Below are 25,182 nucleotides of genomic sequence, written 5' to 3' on the forward strand. Positions count from 1 at the left end.
CTGCGGCCGGCTGGCGGCCGCTTCCTCCCCGCGGACCGGCGGCTCACGCACATCTGTGGAACGTGGGCACGCGCCACGCGCTAACGGAGGGGCGCCTGGGGCCACAGTGACAGCTTTTAAATTCAGCTTTTTTATTTACTTTCCCCAGAATCAACCGCCAATTTCACACACAGCCACCTTAGCCTTAGCCTGAGTGGACAAATTCGGCTGCCTGCTCCGTAGTGCATTTTAATAGTTAAGAAAATCAAATACACAGGACACCAGTTTTGCCTCTCAGAAAGGAGCCCAAGCTCACGTCTGAGGAGATAAAGGCACCAGCCGACTTCCGGTCTCCCAGGAGACAGGAGGGCGCGGCGGGGCGCGGGAGGATGACGCCACCCGGAGCGCCCGCAGCCTCACTGCGCAGGCGCTCGTCGCCCTGGGGTCAAGGGCCGGCGCAGTGCGCACGGGAGTTCTCATCCTGACTGGCTGCATGTCCCGGGCCGTCGGTAAATGGCCTCGCAGGCGGGAAAGTTGAGTCTCCTGTGCGCCAGGCCTCCGGGGCGATGTGCAGTGACTTCCATAGGGCTGAGTCTGGGACCGAGGTGAGAGTCCCGGGCGGGAGCGCCGGGCGGGCGGGGCTCGCGGGCACTGGGGGAGGCGCGCCCGCTCCCTCTCTCCGCAGCCCCGCCGGCTCGGGCCGGAGTCCGCGCCAGGCGGAGGAGAGCTGTCCCCACTGCGCGCGGTGCCGGGCCGCTGCAGAACCCCCGCGCTCCGCCGCCTGGTCTCGGCCCCAAGCCGCCGCAGATGAGCCGCTGTGAGAGACCGCTCCCTGGGCAAGGGAGCGAGCAAAAGGCCTTCCCGGTTGGAGCGGCTGGAGGCTGTGTTGGTACCAATGCTGTCTCCTTAGTCCCCTGCCTGTGCTCATGGCACCAGGTCCCTGTTATCCCCCTACGCTCCAGAGCCACACGAGCCGGTTCAGGCCCTGCAAGAACTTATTCACGGATCAAACCTAGTGTTGACTGCTTACTTGTGTTAACCAGTGGCCAAGTGGTAGGGGTAAGAAACAGAAAAAGACAGCTTCTGCACCAAAGAACTAACTGCCTTAAAATTTACGGTACATGCAGTAAAAGCATGCTGTTCAGTAGAGGGGCTGGCTTCATGGAAGACTAATTGCAGGAGATGACTGAAGCCTTAATGACCATTTGAAGTGACACTGATACCGACGGTTATCTATCCGTGACAAGTTCTGCTTCCTCACATGTTGAAGTTTGAACTTTAGAGAAGCACGCAGAGGCAAACAGGGTTTAGTTTAAAAAGGGGACTTCTCCCAGGAGGGAGAAGGGGACCATTGCTGGTATCCCAAGAAGCCAGGTGTTCTGCCCTTTTTATATGTCCTAGGCTGTCTTTGTTCTGCCCTCTTCTGTGTGACTGGGCCTAGGACATGCTGAATGGGGTGACCAAAAGATGGGAAACAGGTGGGCTGAAGGGGGAAGGGCAGGATATAGCAGCCAAGGACGCAATAATTGCTGAATTAAAAGTTGCAAGTGTCTGCCTAGTTTTGGTTGCTATGCATGGCATAGTGTTTTTTTTTTTTTTTTCCTTTCATTTTACTAACCACCCTGTTATTAAAAATTTCAATAGTACTAAAATAAAAAGTGGGAAACTTCTACTTCCACAACCCCATTTACCAAGGATAACCCTGTGAATATTCATATGTTTTTCCAGAAGTTTTCTGACAACATATTTTGGAAGCCAAGATGGATAGTGCTGGACTTGGAAGTTCAGAGACTTTGGTGCTAGTCTTGTTTTTGCCAGGAACAAGCTTTGTGATTTAGGATATAATTAAACTCTGCTTCTACCTTTGTAAAAGAGGGTGGAAGCCTGCTTTCCTATTTTCTTTTAGGCTCTGCCTCTAGGAGGTGGTTTCTATATTTTGTGTCCTTTCCCCTAAATACAGTTTTGTATAGTAAAAATAAATATTGATAATGCTGACTGATTTTCTTCTCTTAAATACGGGATGGCCTCTTTGCCAGAGGCAAACATTAAATATGACAAATATCTAACATTTTAAAGTAGTATTTTTTTTTTTTTTTTTTTTTACAATCATAGACTTTTAGAACAATGCTTATCACCTCCAATCTTTGCTTTCCTTCTCATCCAGAACAGAACCCACGCTCTGTTGTTACAATCACTCCATTAAAGAGGCTGTCAGTTTCCTTGCTTCTTTTTACCTCTACTTAAGCTAACCATGGTTAGGCATATTGTCACTGTGTCTCTGCCCATTCAACTTACTATTACTAGAGAAAATCATAACTCGACAGACACATTTCACCTTAAATTTATAATTATTAACTTCAAATGGGCACCCAGTCCAACTGCATTTCCTAAGTAATTCATAGTCTCACTATAGAATGTATCTTCAAATCTGACCTTATCCCTGAATTCCAAATGCATATATTCTATTTTCTTGACACAGCCACACATGTATGCTTCCTAGGCTTCCCAAACTGAACACACTCATCCCTGGTTGAATCTTGGCTCCAGGAAAACTATAAAGAAATGTATATCAGAGAAGAGTACTGTATGTAATAATGAGTGTGACGATTGTAATGTGGTTATGCTGGAGAATGTGTTTTTTGAGGAGATAGATATAAGTATGTGAGGGGAAGTGGTTCAGCAAAAGAAAAAGCTCAAGCAGATTTGGTGAAATATTAGCAACTAGTGAATCTAGGTAAAGGGATATGGGTGTTCATACAATCCTAACAGTTTGTAGGTTTTAATTTTTTTCAAAATTAAGAAAATGGGAGAAGCTAAAAACTTGAAACTACATTAATTAAAACTAAACTGCATTATCCGAAGTCTTGATTTACCACCATACGTATACACTCACACCTCAACCTTCTCCTCAGATCTTCCTGTCCCATAAAACGGCAATTTCATTCTACCTGGAGCATAGCCAGACAACTTGAATTGTCCTAGAGTCTGCATTTCTCTTGGATCATTCCACTTCATCAGAAAATCCTATCTGCCATACCCTCAACACTTCTCTCTGCTTTACTGCAGCCTATTGTATTGCAGGGGCCTCCTGCTAACCTCTGGTTCCACCTTTCCACTTACCCAGTGTGTACTACACAGAGCACCTCTGATCTCCTCTCCTGCCTTTGTGATTTTGTCTGCTACTTTGTCCCTCATTCTTCTTTCTATATTAACACTAAACACACCTGACATTTTGTTTCATTTTTATGTTGTCATCTTTTCTAACTCCCATCCTTGGCATAGAAGGTTCTCGAGAGCAAACTTGGCTACCTGTTGGGTTGGTGCCATGTCTGGCACAGTATTTGGCCTATAGTGGGCACTCAGTTATTAGTTTATTCCTTTCTCTTTCTTCCCTCTTCTTTCTACCTTGCCTCGTGTCATTGAGAGAATACAAGACATTTGATAAGAACTCCTTAATTTTTCCTATAGTCTTTCTGGTACTAATTTCTAGTTTGTTTCCATTATGGTCACAACACACTTTTTATGATTTTGATTGTTTGAAATTTGTTATGTTTTAAGGCCCAGGATATTTTCTGTCAATGAATTTGTTCCATGAATGCTTGAAAAAGTTGTGTGTTCTGCTGTTAGTAGGTGGGGTGTTCTGTATGTGAGAGCCAGTTGGAGTGTGTATCCTTGCTGATTGTCTGTCTGGTAGTCCTGTCCATTGCTGAGAAGTCAGTGTCCAAGTTGCAGCTGAAATTGTGGACTTGGCTTTCTCCTTTCAGCCCTGTTAGTTTTGCTGCAGTATCTTGAGGCCTAGTTGGATACTTCTTTATGGTGGCTTCATCCTTTGTTATGTAATATTCCTCCTGTCTCTAGTCATTTTCTTTGCTCTGAAGTCTACATTCCTGCTTTTTCATCTAAGTTCCTGCTTTCTCATCAAATCTCTATTGAAAAAAAAATCTCTCTCTCTCTCTCTCTCTCTCTCTCGAGAGAGAGAGAGAGAGAGAGAGAGAGAGATTTTATATACTGATTTTCTTGAATTCCCTCCCTTTAAAATAGAATAGTGAGTGTTACTCCTGAAAGTGGCTTCTCTCCTTGTGGTAAGGCTCTCATCCCTCCACTCTCCTCCTCAAGGACATCACTCCTACTGTTAGTCCCACTCTTATGGTCATTTTTTGTCTTCTGTATCTTCTACTTATCAGTTTTTTTTCCTGTCAGGATCCCAATACAGTAGGTAAAAACAAACCCAGGAAAGACCTCCCTTGATGCCATACCCCTCCTAGTTCCATTCCTGTGCTCCGTAAGGCAGCAATTATTTCTACTGCCTCCACTTTCTTGTCTCACAGTCTTTTTTTTTAATTGCATCATAGTTACTCATAATTGTGAGGTTCACTTTAACGTATTTATAGTTTTCTCCATTTGAGCCCCCAGTACTACCCTTTCCTTTCCCTCCCCTCCTCTCCCTGTCATAGTTATGAGTGACATTTGAGTTTCTAGTGCAGCGTCTATGTCCTCTTCATTATGGACCCCTCACTGTTGATCGCATTACTCCTTAAAAAAAATAATAATTCTTTGGGGCTGGGGATATAGCTCAGTTGGTAAAGTGCTTACCTAGCATGTACAAGGTCCTGGGTTCAATCCCCTGCACCACCAATACCATCTTTCTCTCTCTCTCTCTCTCTCTCTCTCACACACACACACACACACACACACACACACACTCACAGTTCTCTTCACTCTTTTTTTTAACCAGAGATTGAACTCAGGTGCCATTGACCACTGAGCCACATCCTGAGCCCTATTTTGTATTATATTTAGAGACGTGTCTCACTGAGTTGCTAAGCACCTCACCGATGCCGAGGCTGGCTTTGAACTCACCATCCTCCTGCTTCAGCCTCCAGAGCTGCCGGGATTACAGGTGTGAGTCACCAGTCTACTTCTCTTCCCTCTTAAGAACTTGCCTTTGTTAGCTTTAGGACTGAAGGAACCTAGGAGAATGTGTCCTTCATGCAGGCAAGCTGTCAAAGAGGAAGGAGCAGATCAGCATATGTCTTAATTCCTGCTGTTAGTATTGCCCATTAAAAGAATCCTTTCTTGGGGACATTAGAGAGAGGATGGGAGAATACACCAGAAGTATTTGTCCAGCGAAGTTTCTGCCTTACAAGTGGAAGTGGGATAGTGGCATTTGGCTGTCAAAAGCTTTTGCAGTTTTGATTTTGTGCTTTCCCATCTCTTGCTATGAACTTGCATATAGTTGATTTTCTGTCCAAATGAAGTTTTGAAGCAGAGTATATACTTCCTGATGGAATCTTAAGTATGCACTTACTGGAATTATTAATTTGTTATAAATTCTGTTAGAAATTAATACTGCTTAATTAGGTATGTATAATAATTTGTGCTTGACTTTTTATGTATCTGTTTTTCATTTTCAAATAGTATTATTTCTCTTTAAAAAGTAATTATGAAAGCAGCAGTCTTTCTAGGAATATACTTAGAAACAATAAAATTTAATCATGGATTATGAAATAACAGTTGCTTTTTCCGCATGGTTTAGACCAATGCTTGATTCAAGGGTCAAGCCTAATCCTATGCCCTGAAGGGTATCTGAATCAGAGTGACTGAGGAATTGTCCTCTGATTCTAGGGAATGTCCATGCTGAGGACCAAACCTTATCTTGATTATATTCATATTAACACTTCTTCCACTTGCCTTCCTATTCATCCCAGCTGCTTCTCTTATGCATATAACCTTGTGTTACTGTTTATATACATATTTTTCTTAAAGTAATTTCCTCTGCATAATCAGTAGTAAAACTACTAAGAATTGATTCAGCGGGGCCTCTTATAGGATAGGGTTGTGAATATTTGATTTAGGATGTTTGCTTTTTTCTGGGTATGATGCTGGGGATCAAACCCAGTGGCTGTTGCATGCTAAGTAGGTACTCTACCACTGAGCTACACCCGCAGCTGGATGTTTGCTTATTTAGGTAGTGTTTTATACTGTTGAAACTGGTTTGAGACTACCGCAGGGGTCCATCTGCAAACAGATTTAATCACCAAAGGTGAAGGGAGAGGGGAATGAGCCTTTAATCAGTGAGTCTTATATACACATTTGCCTTAATGTCATTCATTTCTGGTTCATTTTAAGTGCTCTTCTTGCTCTAGTATAAGCAGTAAAGTGCTTCCTTTAATGAAAAGGTGTTTCCATAACTAAATTAGGTTTAAAAAAATCTATGTGATATGTGTTCTATTTAACAGGCATTAAAGATACACTCCCTCTAAAATGGACTTTTGTCAGTGAGTATTAAGAACCTTGACGATAGCCATAAGAATACTTCTTGATTTTTATTAAATAGATGTTTGCATAGATTATCCAAACATGATATATCACATAATAAATAGTTTGAGATTCTTTATAGTCTCCATTGTTTCCCCAGTTCTACCTGTCAGTGCTCTCTTTACCTTTAAATTAGCAGGTAGAAGCTAAGTTTTTGCCAAGCATTGCATTATGGAATTGGTGGTGGTGAGCCAAGATCCTTTTCCTTTAAAGTGTTTACATTTCAGATAAGGGAGACCTGTTTTGTTTGTTTTTTGAGATGGGGGTCTCACTGTGTTGCCTAGGCTAGCCTCAAAATCATGATCCTCCTGTCCCAGCCTCTCAAATAGTTGGGATTACATACCACCACTGTGCCTATCTTAGTAATGTCTTCTTAAGTAAGGAAATAGCCTCATGGAAGGATGAGACCTTGAGAATGCATGGAATTTTCATTCATTCAGTAGTTCTAGACCTTATGGGATTTAATTGAAGGAATAGGGTGAGATGATTCCAGATAGAAGGAATTATTTCACCATCAATGTAAATTTTGTACAGCAATTCCCCATTGATGGGGGATATATTCCAAGACCCCCGATGGATGCCTGAAACCACAGATACTACAGAACCCTATTGCTCTTTTTTCTCTATACACACATTGACAAATTTAATGCCATTTCCATCTTAAGCACTTAGCATGCACTTTGGCTTTAACTTTTTAGGTTAAGGTATAGCAGCAAAATTAGCAAATTTCTTTTTCCTTCTTTACAGTTTGACAGCTAGGAGGTTCATTCTTACCAGAGGTCTTAGCAACCTTGGTCATATTTTTTTCTTTCCTTATTGAGTCAAGAACGTTCCCCTTTTCACTTAAAGGAAGCATTTTAATGTTTCTCTTTGACTTATATGATTTTCCAGCATCACTACTCTTGGGCTTTGTGTTCAAGGATTATAGTTGATTTGATAACAGATGGTTACTAAGTAATTAATGGGCAGGTGGTATATACAGTGTGGACACGCTGGAGATGATTCATGCCTGTCACTTCATACTACTTAGAATGGTGCACATTTTAAAACATGTATAATTTTTTTTCTGGAATTTTCCATTTAAATTTCAGATATTAGTTGTCCACAGGTAACTAAAACCATACATGAGGGAGACTACAGTATGTAACTGAAAGAAATACACTATGTGTTAAACCTCTCATTCAAAATTAAAGATGCCTTAGCACAGGTTAGAACTGACCATCCCTTTTTTGTTTTCACAGTGCCTTATGTATACTTCTATTGTAGCTCCTACATAATTTTATTATACTTTTTTTTTTTTTAGCCCTTTGAGTCTCCCCATTAAATTCTTGGAGGACAGCAACTATTTCCGCTACATCTGCATATCCCAGCACCTGCCTCATTCCTAGAACCCATTTGACTTGCATGAAATGTTTACTGATAATATCTGTATAACTGAGTATTACCCCTTTTGCAGACTGTATTCTTGCTCCAGTAATGCTGGGCTCTTTGTTGGCATTAAAGTTTACACTAGGAGATGGTTCAAAGCAGTTAGTTGCCTACATAGGATGTCAGATTCCACCTGCAGCATAATAGGTCCAGAAATTCAGTTTAGTTCCTATACTCAGAGTTGGTTAGATTCTGTGACTGTGACTCGGGGGTTGGATGGCGTAGTAGGAAAATTCCAGGCTTTGGGAGTCAGCAAGATCTTGGTTGAATTCGGACTCTGGAATTTGCTAGTTTTCTTGTATGAAAAATTGAATAATGACAAATTGGGTAATGTGCCAAAGGTGATAGTGTATATAATGTATTGCTGATACCACCATAAACACAAATAGTTTCTATTATTAGATAGCTGTTATAGTAATGAAACCTAGCAGGTACTGATTCACAATCTAAATGCCATATTTATTAGTGAACAATATTAGTATCCATTGTGTGTCCTTTCCTAGTTAGGAAGCTCCACCTCAGAAAGTTTACTTAAGGAATCAAGAATCAAGAAGTACAGCTAACCTTCCATATTTGTGTGTTCTGTTTCCATGGATTAGATCAACCATGGATCAAAAAAATTTGGAAAAATAACTGCATCTATATTATTCATGTACATATCTTTTTTCGTATCATTACTCTCCAAACCATGCTTTACATAGGCTTTGTATTGCTATTAGGGATTGTAGTTATCTAGAGATGATTTCGGGTATACAAGAGGATGTGGTAGGCTATGTGAAAATATTATGCCATTTTATATAAGGGACTTGAGCACACATGGATTTTGGTTTCCATGGGTTCCTGGAGCCAGACCCTCACTGTATCTGAGTTATCCTAACAGCTGCCATCACTGTTGAATCAGCTTCTATCACCATAATAAAATACCTGAAGCCAGGCATGATGGCACACTCCTGTAATCCCAGCGGCTCGGGAGACTGAGACAAGAGGATCTTGAGTTCAAAACCAGCCTCAGCAAAAAGCAAAGTGCTAAGCAACTCGGTGAGACCCTGTCTTTCTAAATGAAATCCAAAATGGGATTGGGTATGTGGCTCAGTGGTCAATATATAAATAGATAAATAAATAACATACCAGAGCTAAACAATTTAGGGTTACAGAAAGAAGGAAAATTTATTTTGGCTCACGGTTTAAGAGGTTTCAGTTGCTTGGCCTGTGGCCTTTGGACCTATAGTGAAGCAAATACATCATGTAAGAGGGCATAGCAGAGGAACTGCCTCACCTCATGGTGGCCAAAAAGCAAAAATGGAGGGACCAGCATCCCAGTATCTCCTTTGCAGGCACACCCCCAGTAACCTAACTTCCTTCCATCAGGCGCCACCTCCTGAAGGTACTACCTCCTCCCAGTAGTGCCACAGGTTGGGTACCATACCTTCAACACAAGGCCTTTGGGGGACATTGAAGATCCAAACTCTAGTAGTCACCAAGCCCTGATTCTAGATAGGTCAGTCTCCAAGAGGATTAAACTATCATGTCAAGCAGAACTTACTTCTTATGATCACTTATAAACTTACTTTCCCTTCTGAAACTGCAGGTTGAGTATTCCTGGCTTCTTTGACCCATTCCTTGAATGTGGGCAACATCAATTTCAATTTTCTGTAACAACCAGTCAAGTATATTCCAGATTTTAAGGGTATTTTCTACTTAGGTTTGGAAATTCTTATCTCACAGACTGACTTCTATGAATTGCTGATACTATCCATTATTTCTAAGCTTAAATTTAAGGACACATCTAATTCCAGGTTTTGGCAGGTCCTGTCACCCTCTTTGTATTTGATATACTCTGCTTTGACAATTGTGAAACATTGTTGTGAATATATTCAATTGCACAGTTTTCTTCGAGAATGAATTTTATTTTCAAATAACAGTAGAAAATCAGACACATGTTGGCTGAGTCAGGACAAAAATATCATCTTTGTCCAAGTATCAAATCAACAAAGTTATAATACTGTCTTGAATACTATATTAAAAATTCTTAGAGGGAAGTGTTCTAAAATGTTTTGAGCAATGAGAGTAAACAATTAGAATAATTTCCTAAGTTAATTCTGATGAATTTGTGTATAAGCTTTTAATGATATTTCATAATTTTATATATTATATGCTCCACCTTGTCTGTGAAAATTTCTCTTATTTTTCAAGTTGAACTCTGAAACCTGGAACTCGGTGGTCCTTATACTTTTTGGTCTCAGGACTGCATTAAACATTTAAAAATTATTGAGGTTTCAAATAGCATTTGTTTATATGGGTTATTATCTGTCAGTGAAACAAATTTAAAAATTATCTTCATGTACAAGTAACAATGATAAACCCATTGAATGTCATTATTAATAATACATATATTTATGAACAATAATTGTATTTTCCTAAACAAATTTCATGAGAGAAGTGCATTGTTATATGTATTTGCAAGTCTTTAATGTATGGCTTAATAAAAGTTAACTGAGTTTATTTCCTGTATCCAGTCTATTACAGTGTGTGGTTTTGGTTAAATAAGTCTATGAAGACCATCTATCCTCTTGGAGATGGGTAGTTGGAAAGGGGAGGAGCACTCAAGATCTTTTCAGATAATTGGATATTTTTCTTTAATACTGCACCAAAGCTTCTCTGGTAGTATTTCTAAGGGTTAATTGCAGTGTGCAATAAAAAAATTTATTGTATCTTTGCATACATTAAAATTCACTGATATATCTCATACTTTGTGTGTGTATGTGTGGTACTGGGGATTGAACCTAGGGGTGCACCACCATTGAGCTACATCCCTAGCCCTTTATTTGTTTTTGGAGAAAGGGCCTTGCTAAGTTCTGAGACTGGCTTGACAAACTTGACAGTTCTCCACTCTTAGCCTCCTGAGTTGCTGGGATTACAGGTGTGCACCACTGCTCATGGGTAATTTTATCTTGGACTTTGAGTAAATATTTTGCCCAAGAATTATTTCACATCATGATTTGGAACTTTGAAAATACTGGTTCACTGAATTTTATAGATTGTACAAATCAGAGTTCAAGAAACAATCAATAGCTACTCCCTAGTAGCCACCAGGTCAATCTGTTTGAAATACAGTGCATTGAGAGGCTGAAGCAGGAGGATTGCAAGTTCAAAGCCAGCCTTAGCAATTTAGCAAGATCTTGTCTCAAAATAAAGAGTACAAAGGGCCAGGGATGTGTCTCAGGGATTACGCACCACTGGGTTCAATCTCTGATACCAAAAGAGAAACAACCAATATGATGGATAGATAGATAACAGATTTATTATGGGAATTGGCTTGTTTGATATGGAGGCTGAATCATACTGGATATATGTGGACAACAACCTAGAGGTCTGTGAAAACTGGTTGTATAATTCAGCTGGAGTCAGAAGGTAACTCGCACTTCAAGGCTGAAGACTTGGCATATATGGGGGGCACTGATGTTAGGCCCAGAATCTCAAGAATCAAGGGCAGGAGAAGATTAATGTCCTGCTCTGTATAGGAGAAAGAACTCACCTTTCCTTTGCCTTTTTCTATTTGGGCCTTTGAAGGATTGGATGGTGCCCACCCACAGGGGTAAGGGTAGATTGGTTTTTACTCAATCTGCTGATCAAATGCTGTCTTTGGAAACAGACACACCCAGAAATGATGCTTTAGTAGCAGCTATCTGGGCATCTTCCAGCAGTGAAATTAACATGTAAAATTAACCATCACAGTCACCTTCAGGTTCAGTAAGTCACTAGAAGGACTCAGAACTCACTGACATCCGTGGCACTTGCCATGGTTTGCAGTAGCAGAAGAATGTGGGTTAAAATCAACCAAGGAAAAGACACATGGGTCAAAGTTCAGAGGGCTTCTACACATAGCTTCCAGTTGTCCTCTTTCAGTGGAGTTGTGGATAGGGCTAAATTCTCCCAGCACCGATGTGTGACAGTGGACAGCATTAGTTACTCACATGACTGGGCCCTGCCATACAGACATAGTTAACTTCCTACACAGCTGACCTCGGCTTCCAGTCTCTTAGACAAGACCTGGTATCTTATGGGCTCAAGACTAAAGATGCCTCAATCAGGCAGGACATTCTGAGGGTTTAGAGATGAGCCAATGACAAAGACCAGCCCTGTCTTTGGGCAAGGCTGAATTACTTACAGTATGCTTCCCATGTCCTCACAAGGAATATTTTCAAAAGTGTACCAAGGGTCATGATTTAATAAAATTGCCTAAAACTAGTTTTGCTCTGTGAGTGCATGCTAGAGAAGAAAACAATATGTTCTTACTTCTCAACACCATTTCCTTGATTGTACTAGGTACTGACAGAACTTTTATGCCATCAGTGGAAATGTAAGCCCCAAGAAAAAAGGAAACATTGTCAGTAATGTTTTTTATATTTTTCTGAGGATGATTTTCACTGTGGCCATGCCCTCAGACTGCTCTCTCTGAGCACTGCATTTTTACCTTTTTTTGCTAGCTTGCAAGTCCCTTGAGGGTAGGTTTATTATCTTTTTTATCTTTGTAGTCTCCATTTTACCTAGCACAGGTAGGGACATCTGCATTTGTAAGTACAGGTATATTTACTTTGTACACAGTACAGTTCAACAAATATTTGTTAACATGTAGATGGTGCACACCTGTAATCCCAGTGACTTGGGAGACTGAGACAGGAAGATCACACATTTAGGCCAGCCTCAGCAGCTTAGACCCTGTCTTAAAATGAAAGGGTTGGGAATGTAGCTCAGTGGCAGAGTGCTTGCAGAGGGATTGAGTGTGTATTTCTGGGTTCTATCCCTGGTGCCATGAAAAATAAATTTTTTTTAAATTAACATGTAGTACCTTTTCATCACTTCACTAAATCTTTCCGAAGCTTTTTCCTTTGGTTAAAAAAGAAATGCAAATAAAGGGTTATTGTTTTCTTCCTATTTGTGATATGTTTTATTTTCCCTTTTGTTATAGAAGAGTCATTGTCAAATCTGTTCTGATTTCCTGGAAACTTGAGAATTAGCATTGATTACATTTCTCTCATTGACATTTAAATCACTGATTCTGCTTCCTGTCATCCTAGCTACTTCTGTCATGGTGCAGGCACTCCTCCAGTTAGTGTGGCAGACTCCAGCCTTCTTTTCCCTACCTCATTTCACCATCCTCAGATCTACTCCCTAGTAGCCACCAGGTCAATCTGTTTGAAATACAGTCATAATTCCTATTTACATAGTGCTTATTACTTTATGCCAAACACTTTTTTAGCACATTTAATCTTCATCAAGGGGGTTACCATTTGTTATCCTTGCTTTACAGAGGAGAAATCTTGAGGCCCAGAAAAGGGACCTAGCAGTCTGGATCTGGAGCCCCTACCATCTACCCTGTCAACTATGGGAAATTGCTTTTCACTATTTAGCTTCAAATCCCTTTTCTCGTCAACAGTAAGCTCCTAAACCTGGCATCTAAGACCTTCCATGCTCTGACTTCTCTCCTTAGGACTGTGCTACCTCCTGCTTGTTGCATACCACAAACTCTGCCATTTAAGTCTGTTACGGTTTGCCAACCACAGCGTTATTTATGACCTCTGCACTCTGGCTGCATTGTCCTGAATGCCTGGTACTCTTACTTAACTTTCAAGTAGTGGTGGTAGCTCCTCAAAGAAATTTTCCTCTCCCCTTTTTCTTTGCTCCCTCCCTACCAGACAGAATAGGGCAGATTAAAGTAGATAATTGTGTAACAACTGTGGTAAGATGATGATAAGGGGTACCTAAGGTAAATCTTTTCCAGTAAGCAGTTTGTCCCTATGTCCTAAGGTTGACTGTATTCCTTCAAAGACACAGACTCACTCTATGCCAGCAGTATTTGATACATAAACAGAAGTGAAATACTTTAAGGATAAACAAACAATATTCTCCTAAGTTATATTTCCATCTTCATATTTTCTCAAAATTATAAAGTTTATGGATTTGGGGGAAAATTTATAAATGTAGATTCTAGGATTTTTGTATCTTTTAAGTAAACAAGTTTTCCTTCTCTCTCTTTTCTTTTATAAGCTCCTTGCCCGACTTGAAGGTAGAAGTTCCTTGAAAGAAATAGAACCAAATCTGTTTGATGAAGATTCACCTGTGCATGGTAAAAACACAACTTCAATATAAATATAATTTAAGTTTTAATTTAAATATAATTTAAGTTTTATAAAAGTCCTCCCCCACATTCATATATACACACATACTCCTAGTTAGAAGCTAAATAGATCTAAACAGTACAGTTGAAAAGTAACAAAACAGTGTAACAAAGTTTTTAAGTCTTTGTATCAGATGAGATGAAGTTTGGCTTATGTGCCGTAAATCCTTAGAGTATACATTGACCTCCTTCTTTTTTCCCATCACATAATAGTATTTATGGGGGTTTTGTTGGTATGATTTATTTCCATTCTTTTTCTCTAGAAGTTTGCAGAGTTGCAGGGGAATCCTCGATTGCCCACTTGCTCCGTTAGTATTTTTACAGCAGAGAAAATAGATGCTTACTTGTTCTATTAGCACTTGTACACTAAGAAAGATTTAGAAAGAAGGTAATGTATTTAGATTGTTATGTTTCTTTTAATATAACAGCTTTATAGATATATGATTTACTCATTTTGGTATGCTGTTCATTTTTAGTAGAGTCACACAATTTTGCAACCATCACTATAATGGATTTTAGGACATTTTCATCCCCCATTAATGAATCCCATTCCAGGGCTGGGGCTGAAGCTCAGTGGTAGAGCGCTTGCCTAGCATGCACAAGGTCCTGGGCTCCATCCCCAGCACCACAAAGAAAGAAAGAAACTCATCCCTATTAGTAGTCATCCCATGTGTCTCAGCCCTAGGCAACTACTAATCCACTTTCCAACTCTAGATTTGCCCTTTCTTTTTATTTAATTATTCTTGTAATCATAATATGTGGTCTTTGACTGGCTTCTTTTACTTTACCTAATGTTTTCAGTGTTCTTATGGTAAGGTGTATCAAAAGTCCATTTCTTTTTATGGTTGAATGTTTCCTTTGTAGAGTATAGAACATTTTGTTTATCGATTGATTAGTTGACGTGCATTTGGGTTGTTAACATATTTTAGCTGTTAGGAATAATGCTGCTATGTTTACCAGTGTACAGTTTATCTGTGGATAGATGTCTTCAGTTCTCTTGGATAATACCTATGATAGGAATTGCTAGGTTATATGGTAACTATGTTTAACCTTTTGAGAAACTGCCAAACTGGTTTCCAAAGTAGCTTCACATTTAAGTTGTCACTAGCTTATGTATGTGTTATGTACTTATGCAATGTGTGACAGTTCCAGTTCCCCACATCTTGGAAATAGTTTTTACTGTCTTTGTGATAATAGCCATCCCAGTCAGTGTGAACTTGTATCCCATTGTGATTGAGATTTATGTTTCCTTGATGGCTAATGATGTTGAGCATCTTTACTGACAGTTTGTGTATCTTCTTTGGAGAGATGTCAAAACCTTTGCTTATTTAAAAATATTGGGCTGGGCACAGTGGTGCATACCTGTAATCCCTGTGGCTCAGGAGGCTGAGGCAAGAAGATCATGAGTTCAAAGCCTGCCTCAGCAACTTAGCGAGGTCCTAAGCAATTTAGCCAGACCCTGTCTCAAAAAAATTTTTTTTAAAGGTAGTGGGGTGGCTTCATGGTTAAGTACCCCTGGGTTCAATCCTTGGTGCCAAAATAAATAAAAATAAAATAAAAGTATTGGGTTGTCTTTATTGAATTTTTAGAGTTCTTTACATATGACAGGTAAAAGAAACCCTTTATCATATATATATGTTGCAAATATTTTTATCCATTCTGTAGGTTGTCTTTGTCTTGATAGTGTTCATTGAAGTACAAAAATTGTTAATTTTTGTAAAGTCCAATTTATCTTTTTTAAATTGTTTTAAATTTATTTGTTCTTTTTAGTTATATATGACAGTAGAATGAATGTTGATATATATACATGGAGTATAACTTCCCATTCTTGTGGTTATACATGATGTGAAGTTACACTGTCATGTATTCATATATGAACATAGGAGAGTTGTCTTCAATTCATTCTACTGTTTTTCCCATCCCCTTCCTCCCTCACTTTCCCCCATTTCTCCCCTGTCCAATCCTATGAACCTCCATTCCACCCCCCCACCCCCTGTCTCTTGTGAGTCAGCATCCGCATATCAGAGAGAACTTTCAGCCTTTGGTTTTTGGGGATTGGCTTATTTCAGTTAACATGATAGCCTCTAGTTCCATCCATTTACCAACAAATGCCATAATTCCATTCTTCTTTATGGCTGAATAATATTCCATTGTGTATATGTACCACAATTTCTTTATCCATTCATCTATTGAAGGGCACCTATGTTGGTTCTATAGCTTAGCTATTGTTAATTGAGTTTCTATGAACATTGATGTGGCTGCATCACTGTAGTATGCTGATTTTTAAGTCCTTTGGTATAAACTGAGGAGTGGGATAGCTGGGTCAGATGGTGATTCCATTCCAAGTTTTCCAAGGAATCTCCATACTGCTTTCCATAGAGGTTGTACCAATTTGCAGTCCCACCAATTTGTCTTTTCTTTTGTCTTTCCTCCTTTGATATCATACCTAAGAAGCCATTGCCTAATCCAAGGACAAGAAGATTTATAGTTTCTTCTTGTTACTTGCTACTGGTTTATCTCTTCATTCTTTTCTGATCAGAAGAACATGTTTCTGTGGTTTCAATCTATTTAAATTTATTGGGATTTGACTCATGGCCTAATGTAGTTTATTTTGGAGAATTTTCTATACGTACTTGAGAAAATTGAGTATTCTCCTGTGGTTGGGCAAAGTGGTCTGTTGACATTTCTTAGTTGTGGTTGGTTTTTAATGTTAGTAGACTCTCCTGTTTCCTGGCTGATCGTCAGTTGGGTTGCTCTGTCCATTGTCGAGAGTGGGGTATTGAGGTCTCCAAACGTGATTGCTGCATTGTCTGTTTCTTCCTTTGTTCCTATCAGTTTTGGCTTTGTGTATTGCTGTGCTTGTAAAGTTTGTTATTGTTATGTTTTGTTGCTGGCTGACCCATTTATCATTATAAAATGCCCTTAACACTCATTACAATAGCTACTATTTAAAAAAAAAAATACAACAAGTGTTAATGAGGATATAGAGAAGTTGGAATATTGTGCACTTTTGGTGGGATTGAAAAAGGATACTGTCCTTACACTGTATGTATCCTTGAATGAAGTTTCCTCCAAAAATTAAAAACAGAGTTGCCATATGATCCAGTGATCTCAGTTCTGGTTTTATATGCAGAATTGAAAACAAGATCTTGAAGCAGCAGCACTATTGACAGTAGCCAAGAGGTGGAAGCAACCCAGATATCCATGGATAGTTCCAGTTACGTGTGCTTCTTTCCTTATTAGACTTGAGTCACTGTCTTTACCCCTGCTTTCAGCATCCAGCTTGAAGGACTGCTGTAGTATCATTTGTACAGCATATCTGTTAGCCAAACAAAACCCTAATCCATCAATGATCAAAGTCAAATTTTGATAAAATGTGTTAGACAAAACTGAACTGTCTTTGTGTTCTTTCCATAGGAAAGTGTATTATTAAAGTGAATGTTATGAAACTGTTGACATGTTAAAATGGGTTTGTGGCACGACTTCTACATTAGGAAACTTTGAAAACACATTTCGACACTACAAAAATGTGTACTTAAAACTGTCATCGATCCTATAGCTGCACAACTAGTTGGACAGATACTCCTGTGGAACAATAGCACACATGAGACTGAAATCACTAGGGTCATAGCAACGTCCATTATTGGGAATTGTTACAGGGAAGCAAACGTTGAAGCAAGAAGACATGGAGGGATTGAAGGGTCTAATGCTGTGGTAAACATATTTTTGATGCTTTTTGGATAGTAGTTATTTATACCATGTAACAGTTCATATTTCTTCAATACTGTAATGATTATCATCTGCAAATTTAACATATTTGTTATATAGTTAGTACACTGGTACCAAGATGATGTATTTTTTGGCTTTTCTTACTTTTCCTTATTTTGAAGGATTTTAGATTCATGACTCTTCCTGACAATCTGTTACCCTGACTCCTCACAGCATCTATTTGTAAGAGTAACTGTCAGGGCCAAACCATCCAGATTTTCTGACTTAGTTTTAATTTTTTCAAGTGCCAAACTGTAGGGATTTTTTTTTTTTTTTTAACTACAACTTGTCATATTCAATACTTCGGCTGGACAAAGGTGATTTTTTTTTCTTCTTTTTTTGTAAAAGCTCATAGAAATACATGAGATAGTGACTTCAAATAAAGTAAAAAGGACCATGTCCTCTCTACAGAACATAATATTTGTATGTGATTTTTATCTTAACAATTAAACAGTACATGTTCATCATTAAACACATTTGTAGGGAATTTAGTTCAAGGATCTTAGTGATAATTAATATTCATGTGTACTTGGTAAGTTTGCAGAGTTTACTTCCTAATTTGTTGTAAATGACTTTTTTTTTTGTTACCAGGGATTGAACTCTGAGCCACATCCCCAGCCCTATTTTGTATTTTCTTTAGAGACAGGGTCTCACTGAGTTGCTTAGTGCTTCGCTTTTGCTGAGGCTGACTTTGAACTGGCGATCCTCCTGGCTCAGCCTCCTGAGTCACTGGGATTACAGGCCTGTACCACCACACCTGGCTATAAATGGCTTTTTTACATCTGCTTTGCTATCATCTGTAAAAGGGAAGTGTGTCATTATCTGTATTGATCTCTTATCCAGCGATTTAACCTGAAACTTGTTTGCATTGGTTTCATTCATGCCAAACAAGAGTCTGAGGAATCTGTAGAAGACTTACCTCAGGTACTTTTTGTTAATGTATGGATTTAGGAAACCTGTGAAACCATTTAGGTAAGTGCCTTCAAGTTCTCCATCTTTTTGAGTTCTGCTGAATGACCTTATGATCACCACCCCCTCTTCAAGAAAATACTTGGCTAAGTTTTCAGGGTTTCTATTCGGGAAATTCCAGAAGTACCCAAGAGATCTCTCACTGTTACCTTCTGACCAGTTCCATATATTTCTCTTTCTCTGTGGGATTCCTTTTTACCTAAAATTTATTATATTTCTTATCTTAAATTATCTTCTCCTGACCCTCTCACTTCATGTTGAATTTTTCTCTTAAAATAATGGCTGTGCCCCAAGCTGCCGGTTTCCAGGTACTCATGATTTCCAACACCCTGCAGTCCAGCTCTGTCCTTGCTGCTGCTTGAATAGCAGTGAGCACCCACAGGGCCTTTCCCTCTGCCTTCTGAGTGTCTCAGCTTTTGGCATTTGGTTTGCAAAGTGCACATGTGCAGGCTACACACTTTTAGGCCACTCTCCTGACCAGCGAGTGGTCTTTCTCTGTTTTCCATGTCATCTTTTCATTTCTGTGACATTTCTGCTAGATTTCTCATTTAGTACTGTTTCACTCTGCAAATGTTCTTTTGCATCCTGCAGTGTTTTTCCTCCTGACTTTTCTGTTAAATTTCTGTTTTATCTATCTTCTTCTGACTCTTCTGACTATGGGTATATCCCAAGGATTGAGTTTTTGGCCTTGTATTCTTCAATTTGTATCCTTACCCACTTCTCTTACTCATTGAAAAGAGTCTTCAGTTTACTCTCGTTGTATCTGTGTAGATCATTCCCATATTGCTATATCCAGCCCCTTGTGACTGTCTCAAATCTTAAATCCAAGTGGCTGTCAGGTGTCTTTATTTTGTTAACCTAGAGATACACACCATTTTGAAAGCTAAATTTTTAAATGTTATTTTCTATTTGTTTTTTCTTATTTTTATTAGACATAATAATTGTGCATATTTATGTGGTGTATTGTGCTACATGCATACAAGGAATAATGAGCAAATCAGCATAATTAGCATTTCTATCACTGCACATTTGTGGGGGTTTTTTTTGTGTTGGGAGCATTCAAATCCTCTTTTCTAGCCAGATCTTGTGGTGCATGCCTGTGATCCCAGAAGTTTTAATCCCAGCTCTCATCCTAGCAGCCCCAGACTGAGACAGGAGGATCTCGAGTTCAGCCTCAGCAACATCGAGGTGCTAAGCAACTCAGTGAGACCCTGTCTCTAAAGAAAATACAAAATAGGGCTTGGGATGTGGCTCAGTGGCCAAGTGCCCCTGGGTTCAATCCCCAGTACCGCCCCCCAAATCCTCTCTTCTAGCCATTTTGAAAAATGTAATAAATTATCATTGACCTTAGTCGCCCTACTATGCTATATCTTTTATAACCATTAACCAGTCTTTCTCTATTCCCCTTACTACATTTCCTAGTCTCTGGTAATCACTGTACCTCTCTCTGCTTCTGTGAGGTCCACCTTCTTAGCTTCCATATCTGAATGGCTTGTTTCACTTAACATAGCACCCTCACATTCTGCCCTTGTTGCTACAGTAATCGGATTCTTGTCTGCATATTTATTTTAATTTAAAATCTCTACTTCATGTATGTGCTAGATTTGTGCAGGTACTTCCTAGCCTATCTAAGGAACTCACAACTAAGTGTCAGCATCATTTGGTCTCCAGGCCCAGCCCTCTACAGTTTGTTCCTCTTCTTACTTCATCTCCTGTGTGGATCTCTGGTTCTTGGTATCTGGAGGACTCTGCTAACCATGGCCATACTACCACCTGTGACACCCTACCAGACCAGTTTCCTTCCAAAATTGACTTGTGTTTTTAGCCCTCACCAGTTAGAACATAATTTTTATTCTTTAGATGTCATTCAAGAGGATCTTAAGAAGAAAGTAATCTGCTGACCTACATTCAGCAGATTATCTAGCATAAAGAAAAGACAACTTTGTGTTGGGGATAGAATATTCAAGTCCAAACTAAGGAAGCTAATAGAAAATATAATTAAGTAAATAGTAATTGTAGGCCATGATAATGGGATGGATGGGGATGACAGATTGCTTTCCCCACCTCAGCCTTAGGATCTGTGAGCCTGTATGGAGAAGTCCTTGTCAGATGTGAGGTGCTCTTGTGCCTCTCAGCCCCCTGCAGCTGCTCTTCTGGGAAATGAGGGGGAAGATTTGGTGCAGTCTGCCTCTGCTCTCCCCCATCGGTGCCTCTCCTGTCCAGCACGTCCCTTGGAGCACTTCAGGTGAACTTCCTAAGCTCTTTTCAGCTTCCCCTGGCCGCTAACCTTCACTGTGTTGGCGTCCCCTCAGGTGTGCTGCTCCTGTGACACAGGGCAATGGAAGCCTTCAGTGGGGAATGGGTCCACCTACTTCCTTGGGAACACAGAAGGACAGGGCCAGCTAAACACCTAGCTTCCTGTACCCAAGTCACTCTGTTAACTGCCTGGGCTGGCCTTTAACTCCTGGCTCAAGTGATCCTCTTGCCTCAGCCTCCTAGGGTAGCTGGGACTATAGGTGTGCACCAACACACCTGGCTATGTGAACTTTTAATATGTATCCAGGAGCAGTTGTTAAGACTAAGGAATAGTTGTTAATATTGCTCCCTGAGGTTAGAATAATTTTAAAAATTTCTTTAGAAAATTTGGAATTGCGACTTGTATGTACAATTATAATGGGAATTGGCTGAAGTTTTATGTACTATCTTATAATATGGTGTAGTGGCAACGTGACACGTAATTAACATATTTATAGGGCACAATGTGTACCTTACATAACAACTATGGGGTAATTAACATATCTGTTACCCCAAATATTTATCATTTCTTTACAGTAAGAACATTCAAAATCCCTTTTTCTAGCGATTTTGGAATATGTTATACATTGATAACCATGATTATCCTATGTGTAGTAGAATAGTAGGACTTATTTCTCCTATCTAATTGTATCCTAGACTTCTTATACATTATTTGTGACTATTCCAACATCCAGTAGTTTATTAGTAATAACAGGAAAATAACTGAATTCTTATTTAGATTCTATTTTGGTTTGGACCTAAGAATCTGTACTTTTTTTTTTTTTTTGGTACAGACGATGGAACCCACGGGGCACTTACCCACTGAGTAACATCCCCAGACCTTTTTTTGTATTTTCTTTTTTTTTTTTTAATTTTTTATTGTTGGTTGTTCAAAACATTACATAGTTCTTGATATATCATATTTCACACTTTGATTCAAGTGGGTTATGAGCTCCCATTTTTACCCCATATACAGATTGCAGAATCACATCAGTTACACATCCATTGATTTACATATTGCCATACTAGTGTCTGTTGTGTTCTGCTGCCTTTCCTATCCTCTACTATCCCCCCCTCCCCTTCCCTCCCCTCCCCTCCCCTCCCCTCCCCTCTTCTCTCTCTGCCCCCTCTACTGACATTCATTTGTCCCCCTTGTATTTCATTTGTCCCCCTTGTATTGTATTTTCTTTAGAGACTGGTTCTCACTGAGTTGCCTAAGGGCTCTCTAAATGGCTGAGACTGGCTTTGAACTCGTGATCCTCCTGCCTGGGCCTCCTGAGCCACAGGGATTATAGGCATGCGCCACTATGTCCAGCTAAGAATCTACTTTAAATATAGTGTTTATAGTCAGGTAGTTCAGTCATAAATTAGGTTCAGCCATAAATTAATAATAATAACAAGCAAACTAGCAAGGTTTAAAACATTAGTCTTTAGAATGCATTTTGGAAAGCCCCAGAAGCAGGACAGTCTCCCCAAGTATTGTTTTATTTCACTTGTGCTATCATTAATGAGGGTTATGAGAACCTATATAGAAAGAGCTCTGGAGTCTTTAAAGTTCAGACTAGTTGTCTTTTCTTTATGCTATAAGAAGATAATCTACAATGCATCTGGGTAGAGTTTCAAGAGATGCTGCAGTAGTGAAGACAGCTGACAGTGGTCTGAAGATGTTTTCAGTTGAAGGAGGCAGTTGGCACACAAGGCTTGAGAGCCCTGAGCTGTCATCATCTGTAGTATATGAAATCACAGTCAAAAATTGTACTTCCCATAATGTCAGCAGACTGACAGCTCCTAGTTAAGAATTATTTCTGCCTCATGTAAAGGAAGTCCAGCTTAGTGGCTCCCCCAGGGAGAAGCTGACTTTCCCCACATCCTAAGTGCTCTGAGGCAGGCTGTGCACAGCTGGTGTGGGGCACCATCTGCCCTTCTGCTCCACCATCCTCAGGGCACCTGCATCCTCAACTACATGTTCCAAGGTGATGGCTTCAGGGGCAAGGGAATGATGGGATAAAAGTCACACCCCAATGTGATACAGACTTAGAAATCCCCAGTAGATATCTTGTGTCTCGGTGGCTTCAGCTATGTTACCATTCTTCTCAAGAGAAACTGTCAAGTAGTTTTTAAGGTGAATATATTGCCTTCCCCCACTAATTGGGGGTTTACACTTTAGGAGAAAGGAGAGAATGGATGTGGTATAATCAACTACTCGGAAATGATGTATTCTGTAGTAGCCAGGCCTGAGATCTGCAGTACTCTTCTTAACTCTCTAATATCGCCATTAAAATGTGACTGCATGTGGACCTGACCCCAGAGAATTCCTCTGGGCTCCTTTCAGTCTTCTTGCTGTGTGTTTGTTTTGACTCCCTTGACACTAATTAATAACTGACTCCTGGGCTAGGAAGGATATAGCTCAGTGGTAGAGTATTTGCCTAGCATGCATAAGGCCCTGGTGTTGCCAGTACCACAAAAAGAAAAGAAAAAAGACTGACTTCTTTCTCAGACTTGTAATAATAATTTTCTTATTTTTTTGCACTTACTCATACAGATCCATTTTGGTCAGTGGATTTAGATCTTTGTTCACATTCCAGTAAATGTCCTTTTAAAACTTTTCATTTTGTAGCCTACTGTTGTGCTGCTACATTTTGACTGACATTTCTAAATTTTACACAGGTGATATTCTTGAATTTCATGGTCCAGAAGGAACAGGAAAAACAGAAATGCTTTATCATTTAACAGCACGATGTATACTTCCAAAGTCAGAAGGTGGACTGGAAGTAGAAGTCCTATTTATTGATACAGATTACCACTTTGACATGCTTCGACTTGTTACAATTCTTGAGCATAGACTATCCCAAAGCTCTGAAGAAATAATAAAATACTGCCTTGGAAGATTTTTTTTGGTATACTGTAATAGCAGCACCCAGTTACTGCTCACACTGTATTCACTAGAGACTATGATTTGCAGTCATCCCTCTCTCTGCCTTCTGATTATAGACAGCCTGTCAGCTTTTTACTGGGTGGACCGTGCCAATGGAGGAGAAAGTGTTAATTTACAGGAGTCTACTCTGAAGAAATGTGCTCAGTTCCTAAAGAAACTGGTAAATGAGTATCGCCTGGTTCTTTTTGCAACAACACAGAGTATCATGCAGAAAGCTTCACACTCTCTGGAAGGGCCTTCTGCCTCTAGTCGCCCATGTGATGCTGATACAGACTACAGACCCTATCTCTGTAAGGCATGGCAACAAGTGGTGAAGCACAGAATATTTTTCTTCAAACAAGATGATTCTAAAAGCAGCAGCCAATTCTCATTAGTTTCCTGTCATTTAAAAAGTAACAGTTTAAAAAAACATATTTTTATCATTGGAGAAAGTGGGGTTGAGTTTTGTTGAGATGCATCATAAAATAGCCTTTTGTAAGCTACAGTGTAAGTCTTAAAAGGTCTTTTATAAGCTAAAGTGATTTGATTCTAAAGTTTTAACCTCAGGGAAATAATTTCTTAAACTAGTACAGTACTTCAGACGATTCTGTTTCTAGGCCATTGAAGATCAAACAAAGTGATATTCACAATTAAATTGTTTTGAAACTAAATAATATGCATATTTCAGAATAAAATGGACTTTTATAACTTTGTGTCACATTTTTTTAAATTCATGTAGGTACTTAATTTGTTTGGCAAAGTTTAAATGTATTGCTCATATCTTATGTAACTCCATTATAAAGCTATGACTTTAGAAATTCTGTCATTAGAGATACCTTATCATCTACCTTCCATACCAAGAACTATGGAAGGCTGGAACATATTTTGTTATTATTAAGGTGGTGTCTTCCTATGTTGCCTGTGCTTGCAAGACTGGCATTGGACTTGGGATTTTCCTACCTTAGCCTCCTCATTAGCTGGGTGTACAGGTGAACACCTTAACACCTAGCCAACTAGAACATTCTCATCTGAGCTACATTGAATTCCACAGTGGACTTAGATAAGGTTGGGTTTCTGTTTTAATTCTTCAGTTCTGGGAAATAAGATACCCATTTAAGAACTCTTTGAAGTTTATTTTGAAATGTTCATCTCATTTTTATTAATAGATGCTAAAACTATATTAGACTTATTTGTTAAAATAGTCAGATATAACCAGGTGCAGTAGTTCACGCCTGTAAACCCATGACTGGGGAGGTAGAGGCAGGAGGATCTCGAGTTCAAAGCCAGCCTCAGCAACTTAGCAAGGCCTTAAGCAACTCAGTCAGACCCTGTC

The 25,182-nt window shown here is 39.5% G+C and overlaps 1 protein-coding gene across 1 annotated transcript; it reads left to right on the plus strand.

Annotated features, from left to right (window-relative positions):
- The first annotated feature begins 423 nt into the window (after positions 1 to 423).
- Positions 424 to 24,557, plus strand: Xrcc2 (X-ray repair cross complementing 2). Its single transcript, XM_027943477.3, has 3 exons — positions 424 to 584; positions 13,774 to 13,852; positions 23,603 to 24,557. Exons 1-3 carry the CDS (start codon positions 546 to 548, stop codon positions 24,319 to 24,321), a joined length of 837 nt encoding a protein of 278 aa, XP_027799278.1. The 5' UTR covers positions 424 to 545; the 3' UTR covers positions 24,322 to 24,557.
- Positions 24,558 to 25,182: the final 625 nt, after the last annotated feature.

The sequence above is a fragment of the Marmota flaviventris genome, chromosome 1 (genome assembly GCF_047511675.1).
Source record: "Marmota flaviventris isolate mMarFla1 chromosome 1, mMarFla1.hap1, whole genome shotgun sequence".
In the NCBI taxonomy this organism is placed as follows: Eukaryota; Metazoa; Chordata; class Mammalia; order Rodentia; family Sciuridae; genus Marmota; species Marmota flaviventris.